The sequence below is a fragment of the Archocentrus centrarchus genome, chromosome 4, assembly GCF_007364275.1.
Source record: "Archocentrus centrarchus isolate MPI-CPG fArcCen1 chromosome 4, fArcCen1, whole genome shotgun sequence".
In the NCBI taxonomy this organism is placed as follows: Eukaryota; Metazoa; Chordata; class Actinopteri; order Cichliformes; family Cichlidae; genus Archocentrus; species Archocentrus centrarchus.
The window spans coordinates 5,908,040-5,929,487 of NC_044349.1; the positions used below are offsets into that span (position 1 = coordinate 5,908,040).

At 38.2% G+C, this 21,448-nt stretch overlaps 1 protein-coding gene across 2 annotated transcripts in view; it reads right to left on the minus strand.

The window, feature by feature from the left end:
- The window catches only part of LOC115778498 (BMP/retinoic acid-inducible neural-specific protein 3-like), a 62,423-nt gene that overhangs the window by 3,409 nt on the left and 37,566 nt on the right, over nucleotides 1–21,448 (minus strand). For both annotated transcript variants that reach the window (XM_030726543.1, XM_030726542.1), the window contains exons 5-7: nucleotides 16,110–16,215; nucleotides 15,424–15,660; nucleotides 6,611–6,833 (exon numbers count right to left, since the gene is read on the minus strand). In XM_030726543.1, coding sequence (XP_030582403.1) covers nucleotides 6,611–6,833; nucleotides 15,424–15,660; nucleotides 16,110–16,215 — 566 coding nt within the window. The remainder of the gene's footprint in view (nucleotides 1–6,610; nucleotides 6,834–15,423; nucleotides 15,661–16,109; nucleotides 16,216–21,448) is intronic.

Below are 21,448 nucleotides of genomic sequence, written 5' to 3' on the forward strand. Positions count from 1 at the left end.
TAAAATGGAGTAATTATTTTAGCTAACAGATTGAAACTATGGGTTTGATATGCATGGTTAAGTGCTTCTCTGATGGGAGATGGATTGTGAGGGAAGATCAACAATCCTCCCTTGCTCTGTATCGCTTCATAATCTCCAGACACCAGTGCCTGCTAAGCAAGGCCCATGTTTGAGTGATGCATTCAAATCCCTTAACATTTTCATCAAATCCCTGTAGAAATGATTTCCTATCTGCGTATCCAGTCAAAAATGCATCCCCTTACAGAAGCTTATGATGGCTCAAATATAGAAATATGGTCAGTCAAAAATAAATAAGTAATATTCATTTACAAAAGCAGCCATTTGATATTTAGCGCTTAAAAAAATGAGCTAATTGGGTGACTAGCAGAAAAGTCTCCCTTAGTAAAATGAGCTAAGTTGTTTTGTTTGATCAGACCTGGAAATACTAAAAAAAGTTGTTTTTTTTTCCCCCAATTACACTCTTGTTAAAAGCATAAAAAAGAGGAGAAACCAAAAATACAAATACATAAATGTCTCCTGTGAAATAAATACATAGCTTCAACTTTGGCAAAATATACTTTCCTATAAATTTAAATGACGTTTAGTAAGAAGCTGAGAAAGAGCACATTTTGCCAGGTTCTTTAAGGACATACATCATTTAGTATAGAGCAAAGACATAGAGTCTAATCATATGTACGCCTATGTATCTAGAACTATACATATTACATATAATTTGCAAAATGCTTTATTTATTCCAAGCCACAAACTATACCAAAATTCCCGTAATTGTTTCTGAATGAAAGAGCAGATGGACTGTATGACAAGAATATAATGTGGTAAATTAGTCTTTCACTTGCTATGTTCCACATCTGTCAGAATTTTTAATCCACTTTTGTTCTTTAGCAGAGTGGCAATTCCACTGCTGTAGCCGTGCACAGCTGGTAAATTAATTTAAGGGAAACAAAAGTGCACGTATAAGTAATTTACATAAAAAAAAACATATTTTTGAAGGGAAAAATACCATTTGTTCAAACAGTTGTTTGACAAAAGAAGTTAAGCTGCAGTGTTTGTGCCAGGGTGTGTGAGCGTGTGTGTCACTGATAATTTGAAGTAATGATAAACCTTAGATACGAGTCCTTCATAGTCCACAAACTAAGTTTAGTACAGATTTGTGAAGCATATCCCAGCATTTCAAAGTGTCTAGCATATTCACTGGAAAAGTGTTTTATATATTTCTTTAGACAGAAATACTAAGATAGTGATAAAATACAATGAATGGAAATTACATGTAGATGTACCCAGCACAACCTCAAAGGTAGAACCGAAAAATGCAATTTGCACTAAACATATACAATTTTGATGGGCATATTTTTATTTGGGATATTTTGATTTTAAAATAAGCTACAAATACATGCCATATTCTACTGAGTCTATTTTTAAGCCAGCTATCAAAGTGGATACAACTCTTTCTCAACTCAACTTTATGTATAATGTTTAAATCAAAGGTGATTGCCCAAAGTGTAGGAAATGTTTGGCCAATGGCTTCAAAGGACAGCATACGCGGATATTAAAATCACCAATTATTAAAACCCCGGGCATAGTTCGGCCTTATTCCTGCCAAGAAATCAGCAAAATCACCAATAAAGTCTTTGTTATATTTGCGTGGTCTGTGTACAACAGCACACAACAGCGGGAGGGCAGAGCAAAGTTCAAATAAGTTCATTTCAAAACTGGAATAAGATGTTGTCGGTGTGACCTGTGCCTCCTCCGCGTCCTGACGTCCTCAGAGAGTTTAACTGAGTGCAATCGGTGGGAAAAGTTCACTAGACTCACCAACAGTCAGCCGTGTTTCAGTAACACAGAGAAAGTTCAATCCGTGGGATTTATCCTCCAGGATAAAGGTTTCGCTGGCTAGTGATCTAGCTTTTACTAGGGCCAACCTGACAGGAGCCGGAGCATTAACCGTCTGTTGAGCCCGAGCGAGAGGCCACAGATTGTGTAACTTATGCAACATATTTAAATGGACTTCTTTCACATAGTTCTGCGTCTGCAGATTTTAGCTGGACTTGAGCGAAGTGGCGATCAGAGTGAAAATGTCTCCTAGACATACAAAGTAACATACGCGAGGCTGCTGCACAGTATATGAGAAAATTTGGAAACATAACTGAATGAGTTCCTTGATACTCAAATGCTTTTTATTCCAGTTTAATCAAGAAAACATAAAAAAAGAAAGCCAAGGCACCTGTAAAAATAACTAAATATATAAACCTGTGATTGTGTTTTATTTTACTTCATTTTTCTTTTCCAGCATTATATGTTGTTCCCTCCAGTGTACTGTACTTTTACTTATTAAAATGATCATTAGTGAATAAAAATACATGCTTAGGATAATATCTTAAGCATGAAAAAATAATTATCATGCAGATAGAAGGTTTCAATCGAAGGCTTCTGGTGTTTCTTAGTTTCAAGTCCATTTTTTTGTTCTTGTTTTGAAAGTGCTTTGAAGCAGCAAGCCCCTCTAGTGTTCCAGCATCACAGTGAGTGCAGTCAGCGTGATGCTGGAGAGAAAGGAGCAAAAGACTTTTCCCCTTTTCCTCAAAATCAAATTTTAAATCTGGTGACATTTTGTCAAAAGACAGTCGATGTAATGTGATAACAGTCTTAACAGCACCCAGCTTATCTGAAACTCATCAGCGAGAGTCAGTTGTGCATATCTCACCTCCAGAGTGGAGTCTGTGCACAGCACGAGAGAGGAAGCTGTCTCGCCATCATAAGCACATTTTGTCAGCAGGACATGTAAACTGTCACGGAGACGCAGTGTGGAGTATGGGCAAAAGAGAAGCTGGGTGTTCACTTTGCAATCTGTTCATTGTCTGTCAGTTCATTTCACACAGATCAATGCCACACACGAACTTTCTCCTTCTGCCACAGAGTACATTTTGACTAGTGAAGAAAACTTTTTTTTTCCCCCTCCACAGAAGATACACTTCATTTTTTCCATTACAAGCCACATTTATTTACTTGGTGAACCACAGAAAAACAGCCTATCAGCTCTTTTTTTTTTTTTTTGAGCGGCTCCATCACGGCTGCCCTGACACCTCTTGTATTCTCGGAAAAAAAGGGGAAAAAAAAAAAGGCTGTACATATTTCCAAAGACTGCACTAGAAAGTTACAATAGAAACTCCAAAATGGATTCACAGCGTAACAGCCTACATTATTTTTTATGTTTGCTTTGTCTTCCTCTCACAAAGACCATGAAGCTTTGGAACATGAATAATGGCTACAGAGATGTACAAATATTCCATATGAAAAACAAATCCTCCCTGATCTAGGTCGTTATTGTACATGGAGAGATGAGACGCTGATGTGGGGTAGATAAAAGAAAATCTTTGTCTGTTCTTGCTATTGAATTAAAGAAGTGCATTAGTACGTAATATCTGCTCAGGTAGCAACAACACTGATAAAATGTATAAAGAGTGAAAACCACTATTAAAATGAGAAAGTGGATATATTCTTCAGTGCTTGGCTTTGAACACATTGAAATTAACCACTGGATTTTTTTCCTCAGAGCACCAGCAAGATCCAAAACATGCACTTTAACTATTTACTTTCATCGCTCCAATTCAGTCTCATTACTGAATTTAATGCTGCCCAGCTCAGGTTTGGAGACATCTTGCCCATTAGATTCAGTGTACACTGCTCTACAAATGCAGATCAGCCTTGTTTGAAGATTCATCTCAGCTGAAAATACTGCGAGTCGCTTATTTCATCGTTGTAATTTAGCTCTTCGCAAGCTTTTAGACACAGATAGGAACATTTACTGAACCTGTCACCATTTTCCATCAGGGATGAACATTTTGCATCTCTGCAATTTTTTTGCATAGCACAAATATTACTAAGACGATAGCTGTAAATGACCTCAGTTGCACCTAATTTACATAAAGTGCTACTAAGGAATATCTGATTCTGCAGCATTATGATGCTATTTGAGGAAGTACTGCACAGGACTGGAGCTGAAAGCCATTAAAAATCAAGTTAATATGATATGAGGGACCATCTGGAGACAGAAATGTAAAATCATGTGGAAAAGATAACAGCTTGTTGTTGCATTGCTTTTTTTTTTTTGTCATATGATGAGTGCAGAACTGAGAGCTCAACCAAAGAGATTTTGATGCATCTTTTAATCTGCATTTATCGCTCGCATCCACTGCCCTTTAAATATCAGAACTACAGTTTCCTCTGTAGCAGCAGTCAGTTTATGATATATAAGCTTTACCAACTATCAATATATAAGCAAACAAACTTGAGCTTGTAGCAGCTCTGAATTTAACACTACATATACGTACAGTGCTGTGAAAAAGTATTTGCCCTCTTAGTTTTCTTAGTATTTTCATCAAACAAATTTTAACATTAGACAACGATAACCCGAGTAAATACAAAATGCAATTTTTAAATTCATTTGTTAGGGGGAAAAAGCTATCCAAACCTGCCTGGCCCTGTGTGAAAAAGTAACTGCCCCCTAAATCTAATGACCGGTTGTTCCACCCTTGGCAGCAAGAACTGCTTTTGCGATAACGTGCTATGAGTCCTTCACATCACTGTGGAGGAATTCTGGCCCATTTTTCTTTGCAGAATTGTTTTAATTCAGCCACCTTGGAGGGTTTTCGAGCATGAACAGCCTGTTTAAGGTCGTGCCAAAGTTTCTCGATCTGATTTAAGTCCAGACTTTGACTAAGCCACTCCAAAACCTTTATTAGTTTTATTTTTTATCTACTACATAACCCAAGTGCACTTGAGCTTCAGGGCATGAACTGGTCGGACATTCTCCTTCAGGATTTTCTGGTAGAGAGCAGAATTCATGGTTCCATCAATTATGGAAAGTTGTCCAGGTCCTGAAGGAGCAAAGCAACCCCTGACCGTCACACTACCACCACGTTTAACTGTTGGTATGATCTTCTTTTCATGAAATGCTGTGTTAGTAACAGATGCAACTTTGGTCTCATCAGTCCACAGAATATTTTCTCAGAAGTCTTGGGGATCATCAAATGTAAGACGAACCTTTCTGTTCTCTGGTCAGCAGTGGTTTTCTCCTTGGAGCTCTCCCATGTATGCAGTTTTTGCCAAGTCTCTTTCTTATTGTTCAATCCTGAACTCTGACCTTAACTGAGGAAAGTGAGGCCTGCAGTTCTTTAGATGCTGTTCTGGGTTCTTTTGTGACCTCCTGGATGTTTCATTGATGCACTCTTGGAGTAATTTTGATAAGCCGGCCACTCCAGGGAAGGTTCACCACTGTTCCAGGTTTTCTTCTTTTGTGGATAATGGCTTTCACTGTGGCTCACTGAGGTCTCAAAGCCTTAGAAATGGCTTTGTAACCCCTGTCACTGACTTTGTTTCCCAGCTGTTACTTTAGTTTGTGGCATGTTGTGTTACTTTTTGAGATCTTTTAGCCGGCTTCACTTTGACAGACAGTTTCTGTTTAAGTGATTTCTTGATTCAGTATGTGTGGCAGTAATGAAGCCTGGGTGTGGCTAGTGAAATTGAACTCAGCTTTCCAGAAAAATGTGGTTAATAACAGTTACGTAATGATTTAACAAGGTGGGACAATTACATTTTCACACAGAGTTAGGCAGGTTTGGATAGCTTTTTTCCCCTTAATAAATGAAACCATCATTTAAAAACTGCATTTTTGAAATTGTCTTTTTTTTTAATGATGGTTGTTTTTACACAGGCTATCGTTCACTAATTTTAACTTTCTGCTTGATGATCGTAAGCATCTAAATGTGACAAATATGCAAAACTAAGAAATTAGGAAGGGAGGGGGCAAATACTTTTTCACTGCCCTGTATGCCATCATAGATTTTATAGGTGAATAAGTACAGTTTGAATGAACAGAGCTATATTCCCTTATTTTAGAGGAAATGAAGATGGGGATGATTGGAGACTCAAGCTGTAGCTTTAAAAAAGAAATCACACTGCAGAGGATGAATATTTGGTTTCTCACCTGAAATAGCTCCTAAAATAAACCTGGGTGCTTCAGCTGCACTGACATAATCACATTTCTTTTTCATAAGCTTTTGTTGCAGACTATATCACTGAACTTTGTGGAGAAAAACACAGAAATAGATGGAATGATCAACTGAAGATCCACAGCAGATTTTCTTTTGTATATGATTTCACTGCAGTCAAGTTAACCAACAGTAAAAATGGCCCAAACTTTGCATATTCCTTTGAAACACTGCAAACTTTAATTTCACAGGAGGATAGCTTTGATTTCCTGAATGTAAGGAGACTTGGGCTGGGAGTGCAGCCAAGTCATCAGGTGTGACACTATAGCTCACTTCAGTGAGACCTCAGTTGAATATCAAAGTGCTAATGTATTGTGTGTATTATTAGCATAATGCCTAGTTCAGGGGATAATAAAGCACCGTGCACTGAGGGGGCTGAAGAAAATAAATGAGCACTGCCGTTCACAATGTGCTTGAAAGGAATTGTGATGTGGCTGCAGGCTTTGGAATTTTTTTTGCTTATTTTCTCACACTCCTGCACACAAACACACAACTAACACATCTGTAGCCACAAAAAGGTCAGCAGGAATACTCATATTTCTCACCTCTCTCTCAGCATAATAATTTTGGGCTGAGTTTGACACCTTTTGCTGAGGGTGAAGAGCTTGTTGATGATGCGCCGTGCTTTGCTCAGAAGCTGCTGGGTGCTGAGCTCCAGCAGTTTGTAGCGCTGGAGAATGGTCGGCTCCATCTTCCAGAAATACTGAATGGCCGATGTGTTCAGGGCATAAAATGTAGGAAGCCTTCGAACAAAGTTCTGGAACTCTTCTGAAAGACAGGGGAATGGACAAAGTCAGAGAGGAACCGTGCACTTCTTCTCAAACACAGGCTAAACTAACTCTCTTACTTCCTTAAAACTATATGAGAAAATCAGTTTGGGCTGAAGAGCTGCAGGGCAAAACTGGAGTGATATTGTTTGAAGCTTATGCTAATAGAAAAAGGCAGAGCTGAATACAATGATGGGGTAAGATTCACAAATGATTTTCCACAGCAAGTCTGTCAGCGAGAGAACAGGATGGACGTGGAGCACAGAGGATAACATCTGTCAGCCCTTCAGAACTGCTGTTTGCCTCGTGTGCAAACAAATTACATTTCAATAACAATATCATCACAATCAAGATTGGTTGCATGGAAAATCGAAAACATACTCACTTCCGATTAGAAAATGACCGTGCTTGTTTTGCTTGATAATAAAGGATCAATTTAGGAAACCAATTAAGCCTCAATGCCATCGCTAGTGATTATGCAAGATGCGAGACATCTTCCTGTGAAGTTAATAAGTTGATTAAACAAGTTAACAAAATATATTAAGGGGTATAAGAGGGGCCTTTCTATTACCTACATTTTTAAAATTGCAGGTTGTTCCAAAGAGAAGAGAAATCACACGGTGCAACCTCCACTTTTTTTTCATGTAATCACACATTTTTAGCAGATTTATCTCATTATCTAAAATTAGTTAAAAAGATAAGCCCATTATTGGTGTCCAATGAGATCCCATAATCCAAAAATCAGTCTGTCTTTTAAAACATCCGATGTTTGTCTTCATCGTAATCAACATCAAATGAGATTTACATTCTGAACAATGATGGAAGTCTGACTCAAAGATGAATACGATATATCCAGCCATGGATACATGCACTTGAGGTGACTGTTTGCTGTGATTTGGTGATATATAGATAAAACTGAATTGAATGTACAGCTATCATTTTCTTTATGCGCTTGAGTTATTGAAACATCAGAGCTCTTGACGTGCATTAAAAAAAAAGAAAAAAAGAAAGAGGAAAAGCTCAGTAGATATATGCAAATCTGACAAACCCAAGCATGTATTAGTGACGCTGTCTGTTAAAGGAAACATATAAAATGCAAATGCGTTATACATTTTTGTACATTAAACAAAATGCATAAAACTGGCTAATATCAGCAAAAAGAAATAGGATATTAGATCATAGTGCAGCTAAAGAAGATAAGAAATCAATAACAGTGGTATAACAAAATGCTTTTAATTGACAAGAATGTTTTTTATTTCATATTTCAGTATGTGTGAAATCTATATAAGATTAATATAGACTGACTGTGCGCACACTGTACAGAATGATTTCGGAGGACTTTGTGAATGCAATCTGTGAATCTAATTTAAATTGCACCTAAGATAGTTAATGAGCAGATGGAATACAGAAAATTGGAACAATCTACCCAGAAAATATTTCAGTATCAACTGAAACCACAGCATCATTTATTTTTTTTCAATAAATCTAACCTTTCCTGAAAAAAGTAAAGTTTAAGCAATATCATTTATTATTATTTATTGCTGATGGACGACAGTTATATTTTCATGTCATGAGTAATTTTAATAGCCACATGTTTAGGGTACTTATGCCTCTAGCATCGAGTGGCTGCACCTTTGCTGCATCTTTTTCAGCGTGACTCTTTCTGCTGTGTAATAAAATGCCCCAAAATGATGAAAAAAGGAGCAGTAAATTGCTGCTCTTTCAAGGGTTACTCTCCACTCACCACATTATCAACATTATGGCTGTGGACAATGCAGCAGGAGCTGGAAAATTCCTGTGATTTGTCCCTACCAGCCAACCAAAGTCTTGCCCTTCCAACAGAGTTAATATTACTCACTTTTATAAGGACTTAGCCTTTTCTTCTTCTTCTTTTTTTCTTTTTTTTAACCTGTGTTGTAGTAGCAAAATTTTGAAAAGGAAAATTGTAAGGATACAGTCCAGACTAATCAATACTTAATGACAATCATGCTTTTATTTTCTGTCAGGGTGGATGGATTGATATCTGCCCATTACTTTTTGAACTGACTTCAACATTTTATTCCTCTAGATCAGGGGTGTCCAAACTTGCGGCCCGCGGGCCACATCCGGCCACGCCCACTTCCGGTCCGCGAATTGATGTCAAAAATAACATACAACTTGGCCCTTTAAGTTACTTTTTTGACATTTTGCTTAACCCTCTTAATTGGAGGGGAAGGCGAAATGTCAAAAATGTAACTTAAAGGGCCAAATTGTATGTTATTTTTGACATCAATTCGCGGACCGGAAGTGGGCGTGGCCGGATGTGGCCCGCGGGCCGCAAGTTTGGACACCCCTGCTCTAGATTATACAGATATGCAAACAACCCCCTATGTTTGCTCATAGGGGGTCGTTTTGACTGTTGAGTTTTCTCTGTATAATTGTGGGGTTTTTAGCTACAATTTAAAGCTCCTTAACCTGTTAACTGGCAAGGGCCCGCCCCCGGGCCCTCTGTAGCGATTTCCGACTTTGAAGCCTCATAGCGTCACAGTAACGCTGCCGTTCGCCCTCACGATGCTTTTATATGACAGACTAGACCCTCAGAATTCGATTGACACCTCATTTAGCCAATCATGTTATGAAATGGATTTTCCAGAGCCAATAATATCCAGAGAGCGTCATGTGACATTTAAGGACATGCCCCCAAATGTTCTCCAATCGTTCTTATTGGTCAACTCTAACCTGAAATCTAAAACCACAGATGGATAGCCAATAAAATTCCCGACACGTGGGTATATGGCACTATGGGGTGTGTTTTCACATGAAGGCATAAACTCCCTGCGTATTCAGTGCGTATTTGCTGCGTCCTCCATGCGTAAACCAAACAGGAAGTAGGAGTCTATGCGCTGACGTGCATAAACAGTATTTACAATGTTTTCTCTCGGCAATGGATTGTCAGAATGCATCAAAAACAGACTACATTTATTCAACGAATAAGGTGGATTATTTTGTATTAGAGAATGTCGTCGCTGATTTGACCAGTTTTATCGCTGCAAATGAACACCTGTTACTCAGAAGGCAGAAGGTAAGTTTTTATTCTCAGCTCGTCCTCGTATTATATGCCGTTCTGATGTAAATATGTATGTAATTCTGAGCTTGGCATGCACCATTACACAGAAAATATAACCGTGCGCCGCTGTGGCGCCACTTATATTGTGTGTTTGCGTGGGCGCTGTATAGTGGTGTGATTTACGTATTGAAATGTGCCAGGTGTTTGGGGGTAGGGAAAGGTGTACTGTAAGTATCGATTGGGGGTTTCGCGGGCTTCTCTATTACGTCAGCATCACCCGATAAAAGGGCAAGGTGAGGTGGACAACGTCTCAGAGCTTCATTTGAGATTCGTCGTGATCGCATCGTTGTTTTGGAGTTTTGCGAAATGGCACAGCGGGCCGCCGGCAAGACCAAGTTCAGCGCTCAGGAGGTTGTGGAATTGCTCACACGGAGAGAGAGCGACATTTCAGCATCAGACTTTTTGGGTTCAACTGATGATCCAACATCAGAAGAAGATTTGTTTTCCGATGGAGATGACCAGTAAGTGTCTAAAGTTTTACAAGTTGGGGGTGGGGGTTATTGTATGGGAGGAGGTTGTACATTTTGTATCAGACAAGGACTACTGGGAGGATTGTGTGGTTTTTATTTATGTGTGTATGCACTGTCTGCATTTACTGTAACTTTTTTTGATATACAATGTATTTATTTGTGTGTGTAAGGGAATCACTGAAAAATGACTGGGTTTTTGGTGCATGAAGGCCTGACATTTTCCTTCTTTTACAAATTAGGGGAACCTCTGATCATGAGTGGCAGCCAGCCAAAGAGAAGATGGTGGAAGAGGCTTCTTCATCTGATGAAGAGGATCTAATGCCTGTTACAGCACAGGCCAGAAGGGCCAGTGCACCACATGTGACAAGCCATTGTGCTTTGTCCCAAACAGAGACTGCTATAACCAGTGGCACATTGAAAATTCCATGTGAGGGGGGGTGGGGGTAGAGCAGAATAATTGTAAATAGTTGCAGTTTGCTGTGCTGTGTTTTTTTTTTTACATTACTCTGAAAAATAAAATAGCATTTACAGAAATGGTGATTTGTTTTGTGACTATTTCTTTTTTTTACAATGTACAATAGTGTCATTCATATTTTATTGGATTAATATGGCTTTATTTATGATTTATTCAGTAATTTTGTGTGTAGTACAGGATTCCTCAGGACAGTATCTTTGATTAGAGCCCTCATTGATGACTGTATGTTGAAGCATTGAGGAGTTACAGCCCTTTAAAATTTGCATGTCAAAGGGGGCTTAGATGCGGCACTTGGACTATCCAAATGGCACATGAGAGAGCACGCCAGGGCATCAATGCACAAAAACCTTTACAAAACAATAGGCTTTTGTGCTATCTTGATGAAATTCGAAATGCACGACAAAAAGACTTCATTCTACAGCTCCAATGTATTTTCCAGTCGTTACCTTCTATATTCAGTGTGTAGTTACTTGATAACAATCAGGAAAAATCTAGGCGAGGCAAAAATTGTCTACTTTTTCTGTGTTCCAAACTTAATAGCTACAAACTCATTACAGTTACAGTGCTTTTGACTACATAAATGAAAAATATAGGTTGTCTGCTTCGCAAAGACACTAAACTTTTGTGTGTACTCCAAAGAGTTCAGGAACAGCAGCTGATTTAATTTGGGTATGCTTTTTCAGGCGTTTTTTGTTTTTTTTAGCCGCCAGTTAAGTGGTTAAGGTAACTGTTTGCTATGATTTGACACTATATAAATAAAATTGAATTGAAAAGTATTGAGCCACTCCTCATTTCTTTACATCTGGCTAGGAAAATGGGAAGTAGGTGCAGCGATTTATTGAAACAGTCATGAATTAACTGTGATTAACCACACCCAGGCCTGATTACTGCCAGACATGCTGAATCAAGAAACCACTTAAATAGAATCTACAGTAACTGACAAGGTGAGGTAGGTTAAAAGATCTCCAAAAGCAACACAGCATGCCACAATCAGGTGAGAAGTCACTGACATCTATCTGGAAAGGGTTATAAAATAATTTCTAAGGCATTTGGGGTGCCAGTAAACCCCAGTGAGAGCCATTATCCACAAATGAAGAAAACTTGGAACCGTCCCAGGATTGGCCAGCTACCAAAATTACTCCGAGGGCGCATCGATGTTTCATCCAGGAGATCACAAAAGAGTCTAGAACAACATCCAAAGAACTGCAGGCCTCACTTGACTCAGATCTCATGAATCAACAACAAGAAAGCAACTGAGCAAAAGTGGCATCCATGGGAGAGTTCCAAGGTGAAAACCACTGCTGCCCCCCCCCAAAAAAAAGAACATAAAGGCACTTCTCATATTTGCCAAAAAACATCTTGATGCTCAAAAAGACTTTTGGGAAAATATTCTGTGGACTGACGAGACAAAAGTCAAACTTTCTGGTGTAACATCTGGAGTAAAACTAACACAGCATTTCATTGAACATGGTGGCACTGTGATAGTCTGGGGCTGCTTTGCTGACAAGACAACTGAGCATTTGCTATTCTGGCTCCTCGGTTGTGGAATGACCTGGCTGAGGAAATCTAGCTGGCTTCATCAGTGTATTCTTTTAAATCACTGTTAAAGACAAACGTACGTTGTAATGGTGGTTTTTGAACATTTTAATATAGTTTTTATAGCTTTGACATTATCAGCTTACTTCCACCTTATTACTTCAACATTTATATTTTTCCATTAATTTGTATTTATTCTTTACAGTGGAATCCCACTGTATTATTTTCTTATTGTGACATTGCACTTGAGTCTTGCATGGCCTATTTTAATTGATATGGAAGTTGTTTTTATGACTTCTTTCTAGTTTGTTTGTTTACTCCGTTTATAGGAAGAGAGGCAGACTAGGTTCATGCTGAAAAATGGGCAAAAAACAATAACTGGCACAGCCAGTCATTATTATTAACAATTTTATACTGTCATTAAAAAAAATGTTACTGATTAATTAAATATAGTTAGCAACATATTGAAATCACAATGTTAAATACCCTGAAAAAGGTGGGAACGGCAAGTCACTGCTCAACTACACCATTATTTTATCACCAAGACAACATTACCTCATCCCTGGAAACTTGCTCTCTAATGACCATTATTATCTTGTCAGCTGCTAAACCCAGGAAGGTAACAGCATTTTCCTTTTGTACAATTTTAATAATAGAAGACACTGTCAGATTTTCAGGAACACAAGTACAGACGCAGTGTGGGTCTTATTAAAAGCAACATAAGAAGAATGGAGGGTAATGATGCGTATAAGGAGGAGTATTTGAGAGAGTTTTCTTAAATTACTTAATTATGAGGTTAGAATTAATAAGTTATGTGTCTTAGTAGCCTGGTAACTTTAAGTATGTATTTGACTTACTGCAGCACATTGCAAATTTTGATGACGGCTACTTGGATCTCTCTTGGATATGAAGTGTACTCTCTTATTTATGCTCCTTTGAGTCTAGTTTTTCATACTCTTTCATTATACTGCTACAACTATTGTTTGGCTTAGTCAAACTGAGATAGGATACTGATCCAGGTATAAAAGATATGATGTCTTAATTATTAAATAGTTACCACTCAGTGGGTGGTGGGAGTTAAAACACATCATGTCCACCATCCTCTGTAGGGTAGAAACCTCATTTAACAATAAGAGTTATGATTATTAATCTCTCTGCTACTGGTGCGAGTTGTCCTCTATTAGATTGACTATACAAGTAGATCCTCAGGGGTTTCAAGGAAACTTATTTTTCATTATTTAATACAGCAGTGTAACTGCAGTTCTCTGGGCACCTTGCTGCTTAAGTCATTGCCAACTGTGCACTAATCAAGTTGCCCTTAGTACAGGCGCATGTAGCTGGTAATAACACTCAACCAGCAAGGTGCACCGAAAACAGCTTAAGGCAGGAGCTGGAAATGAGTGAAACAGCAAGATGCCCTCAGACCCTGCGGATGCAGCTCAGTTTTAATAATGATAGGGGAACGCAGAAGCAGAGCTATGCTGGAATATATAGTAAAATTCATGACTGAGGTAGCTGCATTTGACATAATAATCAACAGGTACATCAGTCTTTCAAAAAAAAACATGCAAAAAAGCTAGAAATTGCTGAAGTGAACATTGTTACTGTTTTAATAAGGTTAAATTTAATCAGGCTAATAAAATGCCAACCTCATTGCTAATAATAACACACAGCTCAGCTATTCAAATATATGCTGCTAACAGATTACAGCAGATTTCAGCGGTATGACAGCCTCTACCAAAGTCAAAAGCTTTATTTGGAATGAATCACTGTTGACCCAGTGAAACTGCTGTAATCGCTCCTCTTTCATGTACTGGACGTTGTAAATCATCCATGCCTTTTTGACAGGTTGCAAATGCAGAACAGAGGTATTTAATTGGATGCTCGGAAAGAGGTGCGGATGTTTTGTTAATCTTCACCAGAAAATTTTTATTTATTTATTTATTTTGCTATTTCTACTATGTCAGCTACTCATTTAGCATCTCTGGCTCTATTAGGCCGCTAAGGGAAGTGTTGCCAATCAATAAGCAGTGCTGCTTTATGGCAGGATTTGATTTGCAGGATGTTTGCATCAGTGTGATGAAGTACCTTAATTTGTTAAGCATTTAATTTAGCTGATATTTATAGATAAAATGTTTGCCCTAAAAATATTTCCAGACAGTTTAAGAATACCTGATTACAGCATCATGTTTTATAGGAACCAAAAATCTTTTTCAAGGGTTGTTAAGAATATTAATGATCTTCATACTTTATAAGATACCAAAAATATTTGTGCATGTCACAGAAAATTGAACATAGCATTAAATCATGCAGGCCATGAAGTCAAGCTCATCTGTAATCCAGGAAGATCAGCTGTTCTCAAGGGTAGTCCACATCAGATGATGGATTAGCTGATACCCTTTTACATCCGTCTGGCAAATGTAGAGATTGCCATTTTTGTGCCCATGTTTGTGCACAGAAGAGCAGGGAGGTCCCAGCCATGCTGCTAGATAAATATTCCTGGGCATGGAAATAATCTTCTTTTGACTATAGGGGTCCCTACTGAACATAAAATAAAGCCAATCAATGTAAATCATTGCATGCAAGGATGTTATTATAGTTTATACTCTAGCTCTCTTCCATCAAAAAGCTAAAAACAATGACATTTAGATAGGTATAACATGTCCTTATATCAAATATATTTGTAGTTCAGAAACAGATATTACATGTGCACAACTGTGAGAAAATCCATCAAGTCATTCGAATGAATAGGGCTTCTCAGTTGTTTTGATAGTATGGATTCATTCATAATCATGTATGCTTGCTCTAAAAAAAATGTTCTGCTCTGTAGTGTCGAATTCCATTACACAGGTTGGATGTAATAGTCCATTTTTCACAGTCAGTTTGTTCTTTCTATCAGCACCTCCAACACTAGGGTGTTTTTTTGCAGTGAGTGGGTGGGTCACTTAAAATGGAAAAAAAAAAAAAAAAAGAAAGAAAGAAAGAAAGAAAAGAACGTACTGACCTGACCCCTCAAATTCTTGGTTAGCCACATTCCAGGAATCTCGGATTTGCAGCAAACTAGCTTCCATAGCCCTCAGATCCACCTCAGGGCAATTACACTGTGGATAGTCGACAGCACACTGGCACCAGCAGTCGTTGTCTCGGCACACAAACTGGCCCTCCTCATTACAGCCAATGTAGCTAAGAGCTGCCTGCACAAACCTGGCCCTCAGATACTCTGGCAGAATGGCCTGGAGGCCTAAGGCAAGGACAAAAACAGGGCACAAACATGTCACATGGATGAATGAAGTGGGAGCTGTAAGTACTTCAGGTAGTGCACAAACTGTGTTTCAATAACTTTTCTATGGTCGATCTTTAAATCACAGAAAGCTGGCTCTCATTTTCTTTTTCTTTTTTTTTTTTTTTTCCCATGCTTGACATATACTTGGCATCAAATACAATATGCTAAGATTCACTTTAAGTTTTATTTTTACTATGTAATTCTGCTGCTTTTGTTCTGAATCATTACTGCCCGGGATTCACTTCAGAACTCTGAAAGCAATGCATGGAGAAAAAAAAAAGAAGCAAAAGAGTGATTGAAGCTAAATTCATTCTGACACTCTCGTGCTGCAGTTTTAGGCCTGCCAGAGAACAGACACTGTGACAATTCCATCAGAAATTGGGGGAGTTCAATTATGGATGGCCAACCTTGCAAATGAATCTTGTTTTCAGGGCTCTGAACCAAAACGGAGCTGACAGAGTCGAGGTTGTCATAGTTACTGCATCCAAGAGGACCTGTCCTTGTTTCGGTCACCTAAAGGGAGGAAAACAGAGGGGCATAACAACAATCCACACTGTGAAAGTAAGTCTCTAATGGCATTAAATATACAGAGAAACACATAAAGAGAGTGATCCACGACAAAGGAAACTGGAAGCAAACACGTGACTAAATGTCATCCAGAATAAGATTACCAGTCATTCCCCCTACATCTCCTCTTCTGAGAAGCACTAAATATATTACAGATTATTTAGACTTCTCCATTGAGCAAATCATATTTAGGATAATGACTTTGTGAGCTAGTGAGCTGGAAATTGAGTTGTGATCAGGGTCCACTGCGTAAAGCGTAATGAGTAAGTTGTGGTGTCATCTGTCAAATTCATCTCTACATTGTGTTTACCCATTATAATACCCACTGACACCAATAACATGCTAAAATGCATTGTAAGCCTGTGTAAGCATGTCATCTTCAATTATACACCTGAGGATTCTTGTAATTGCTTGGTTCAAACTTCTACGTGTGGCACGCAATGCTGTTACAAGACCATGTAGGTTGAAATATGATGAGAGGATTGGAAACATACTCATCACAGCAAACAAGGGAGTCGTTCTTCAGACTTTGATGATGAGAGATGTTAATATTTCACTACAAAATGAGGGCTACAAATAAACATTAGCTCAGAAGCAGTTGGAGGAATGATTTGGCAATCCTATAAATCCTCATAACAGTTCTATTTTTAACAAGGCTAACAGCCACAGGCTCTGTGCATCTGTAGGCACAGCAGTGCTTTGAACTGGATGCAAATATCATGCCGATATTCGGCGTGTTTGTGCTAACATGCTAGGCAGGCCTAATGTTTACCTTTTTCAGTTTTAGTATGCTAATAGTTGCTAATCAGCACTAAGTACAAAAGATCATTAGCTTTGCAGATATTTGCTCATAGTGTGAAAATGGTGCTAAATGAAAACACATCTGGAATCAAAATGTTTGTTTTTTTTAATGTGCATTTCATCATGTACATGAACATTTTTATCTGGTATTTTAAAGAACCAAGTGGCAGAATGTCTGAAATTAGAATACTTAAAGCCCTCCATTCATAGCTAAAAATAATGACACATGACAAAATGATGAGGCAATTAGAGCTAAGAGTAAGTGTTTGTAAATGAATATACAATACGCAAGTTTTCAATGTGCAATTTAAAGCTCTGCTGGCTCTGACTTCTCCATTCATTTTACACCGGCTCTGATGAACAATCACCAGCTACAGCTTACTATAATCTAAGTTATGTTCTATATGAATAATTTTCATTATGTCCCAGTAGGTGAGAGAATCATAGTTCTAAACAAATTTAAGTCAATAATCCTATTTGTGACATACACATCGGTGACATTTTAAAGGTAAAACTAAGTATCTCAATAAGGAGCTGGGCAACTGTGTGCTGGGAAAAAAGCTTCAGCCTGCCTTAGCATTGGATTTGCACGACTTTGGAAATCTATCAGAGGTGGGAACCATCATCTTTCCCAAAGATATTTCTGCTTGCTGTGTTTGCCAGGGTGTATTTCAGTTTTTTCATTAATTCTGGCATTTTCCTGTATCTAAAATGTTATCTGTGATTACCACTAGCTTTTGAGCTGCATGGTGCTTATAAATGCGACAGTTTTTTTTTTCTAATAGTGGCCAAAATAGTTTAAAAAGTGTAAAAAGAGGCAAGCAGATAACTTAAAGAAGAAACAGAAATGCGAAAAATATATTTAACTCAGACATCACATAAGCTAGTTTTCTGTTTCTTTTAAAATCATTTTTCTGTTTCTTTTAAAATCAGTGACACGCACAACGACACTCTGTCAAAAGTGCATAATGTGAGATTAAAATGGTCTAACAAGCTGATTTCTTTAGTAACTTTTAGTACACCTGCAGAGGCGCTGAAAACACAACTATAATTTTGTCAGTGGGTGTGTTTGATTCAGTCATGACCAATCAAGAACCCCTTTTTTTCATTCTCTTGAAACAAGCGCAGTTGGCTGTGATGGTAGAGAAGAGAGTGGGGCAGGTTTCTCAACAACCAAAGAAAAGAAAAAAGAAAAACAGTTTACCCAGAGGAAATTGATGTGGCTGTGTGGGAGGTGTAAAGTCTTGATGAAAGAATAAATTACAACTCGAGCAGGCTACTGACAGTTTGAGGAGATTACATTACTGCAGCTTGAGGGGAGTAACAGACTTGGTTAGCACAAGTTCCTCTTTCCCTGAGGGAACTCTTAGATAAGTCATGGAAACAGTTCAGTGACATGAAGCGAGATGCCAAACAAGTTGGCAGAAGTTGTTGGTTTGGCAGTGACAGCAGGTCATTTACCAGTTAGTCTATGGAGGAAATGGTGGCCCTACCCACATGCCGTGCTTCATTATGTTATTTCTGTATATCTAGCAATCTGTTATGTTATTTTTGTATATCTGACAATGTCGCACAACCACAATTATTACTAAAAACTTCCCAATGTGAGAAATCCTACTTAAGTTCATATTAAAGAGCTATAGCAGACCAGCATCATTGGAAACAAGACATGTTCATGAATTGTGTGGAGTGTAGGAAGCACCAGCTGGAAGAGTTTGTTTTACACACCTGTTCCAAGTCAGGTTAATTGACTCAACAGAACAGGTTCAAGCATGTGGGAGTAGGAAAGAAAAATATATCACAAGTGACGCACATGGAGACAGTTGTGTGCATCCTTGTCCTGGAGAATTGAATGTTTATTTGGGGAAAGATGTGTACATATGAAAAAAAAAATGTGCAATGTTAAGCAGTGAGTCCTGTGTTCAAGGATCGTCCAGATTGTCAGAAATCTTCTGCCTGAATAAATAATCTGTGTCATAATCATCGCTGCACCCTTTAGTCTGTGGAGCGACCTTGCGGTTTGCTCCGTAAATTCATGAAAACGACACCTGTTATTTGTGCTCTGTGCTTTTCGCTGCACTCACGCCAAAATCAGCAGTATAGAAAAAAGAAAAAAAAAAAAAAGCTAAGCTGATTTTATAACAGATGTGAAACTGATGAACTTGCGACGCTAATGCAGCATTTAGGAAAATAAGAACCAAGAAATAAATGACAGCAAATTTAGCCGAGTGTAGAAGATTAGATAATGTTTCTTGTGCTGCATCTGTTGCTTGCTTGTATGAACGAGTTGAGCGAACCTGTCGTTGCCCTATTTTTTCTTTTTTTTTTCCATTAATCTCCTCCTGTGTGTCAGGAGGAAATGATTCTCTGGGACAAATGAAGCTTTTGAAGTCATTTAGGCAGATAACTGATCCACAGCTCCACTCGAGCTGAATGTGTTTATTTCTATTACCGTTTGGGTGATCTATTAAAGCTCACTGCTTATTCGCTGCTTTACAACAAACTCTGCATTTCTTTTTACTCTAAATTAAAATGTTGTAATTTAATTAACGCATCACTGAATTTCATAAGAAAAAGAAAGCACAAGAAAAGGTGAACAATTTTTACAGAGACTGCTTCAAGTTTGTAGCACCATTCGGCCATTCCATGCTGTTAATCATAAGCTGATGCATTAAGGTGCATTGCAGAGAAACTGATTTTTAAAACACAGCAACTGAGTGCAAGAATGTGTGGCAGACTGATTATACTAATAGTATTCCTTTTTGTGCACTGAACAGGGTGACCCTCTAGCCAAACATTTTGAGCTAGTGAAGTCTCAAAATGGAGTCGCTATTCGTTATCCGGGATAATGTTTTAATGACATTTGGGTTTAAAAACTTTGCTGTCCATTGGGAAAAAAAAGGTTATTTTAAAAAATTGTTTTGACTCAGTTATTCACTCGATTTGTAACAAACCATTCCACAGTTGGAAAGTAAAACATTTCATAGGCTCATTTCTTATGCACTCAGTCCACTCAGGCTTGCCCACTCACAGCAGTGCGTGAGTGCACCTAATATCTCAATATAAGAACATGAAAACATTCATAAGAGAAAAAGTAGGAGAGAAAGGGCTTTTTTTTTTTTTTTAAAGCTGATGCTGCAGGTTTTTATTATACCCAGGTGTACTCAGAAGAGCTTTTAGTTGAAAACTGCAACACAAATTGTTAAAAACAGAGACAAGCTGCTACTGCTAATGCAAAAGTATAAAAAGCAAGAAAATGGTATAGGACAACATGCAGGTAAAGCAAACTTGCATGACTTACAACAAGTCACTTAAATTAAGCACAAAATTGGCTGTCTGAGGAACTTTAGAGGTCTTAAAATTCAAAGATTTTTTACACATAATGTGGAATTGTGCATAAATAGAACACCACTTTTGGCAAATATCAAAGCATTTAAATTTTTTTGGGATGTCATTTAACGCCATAAAATGAGACACGGAAAGGTTAGGCTTCAGTGTCACGGCTGGGGCGTCATTCTTGGCATGAAATGACAAAATCAAAAAAAGGGCAGTAAAAATATACAAAACAGCTTGAAGTGTTATTCATAACTCTAGGTTGTGTCGTGATCAGGGCGTGCTGAACTAAATAAACATTCTTTCAGAATACATTTTTATGGAGTGCCTGTTAAATCCTTGAAGAAGTTAAAAAATTTGGAAGTAAGACAAGTCGGGGAAAGGGATAATCACCGTTGATAGGGACATCTAAAAAAAAAAAAAGATCTCACATCTTTTCCAATTAGTCCTTAAACATGCAAACTACATCCAAGCCCCACCAAAACACCGCTTTGTGCTGACAAAACAGTCACGCAGAGAACATGGTAGCATTTCTCCTGTCCTTTTGAGCTTGTAGTTTGGGAGCAATCTCAGCTCAATCATTGTTGACAAAAGCTTGTTTTAGCGCATGTGTGCATGAATGCAGGATCCACAGGCAGCAAAGATAAGCCGAGAACCTGAAGGGAAATCCATCTACATCGCTGTCACTTGCGAATTATTGCCAAAAACCATGACGCTGTCTTCTTTTAATAATTTCCCACAGGTCCAATAAAAGTAACCCCATCTCCTTGCCAGATTAATGACAGCAACCATGGTATTCAGCCAGGAGGAAAAGGAAGACTTTTGCCGCTGTGGGCAGAAAAGTTGTCTCTTTTGACATCTGCTTTTGACAACTACAAGGTCAATGAAGAACAGAGAGTGCAGAGAGAGGCGCACAGAGGAATAATAGCTGAGAGCTCTGTATCTACTGTGTACATATAGACTTTGTATCGATAAAAACCCATAAAATAAAAAGGCTACACGTCTAGTGCATATAAAAAAAATATATATAATTTTCCCAGGGCAG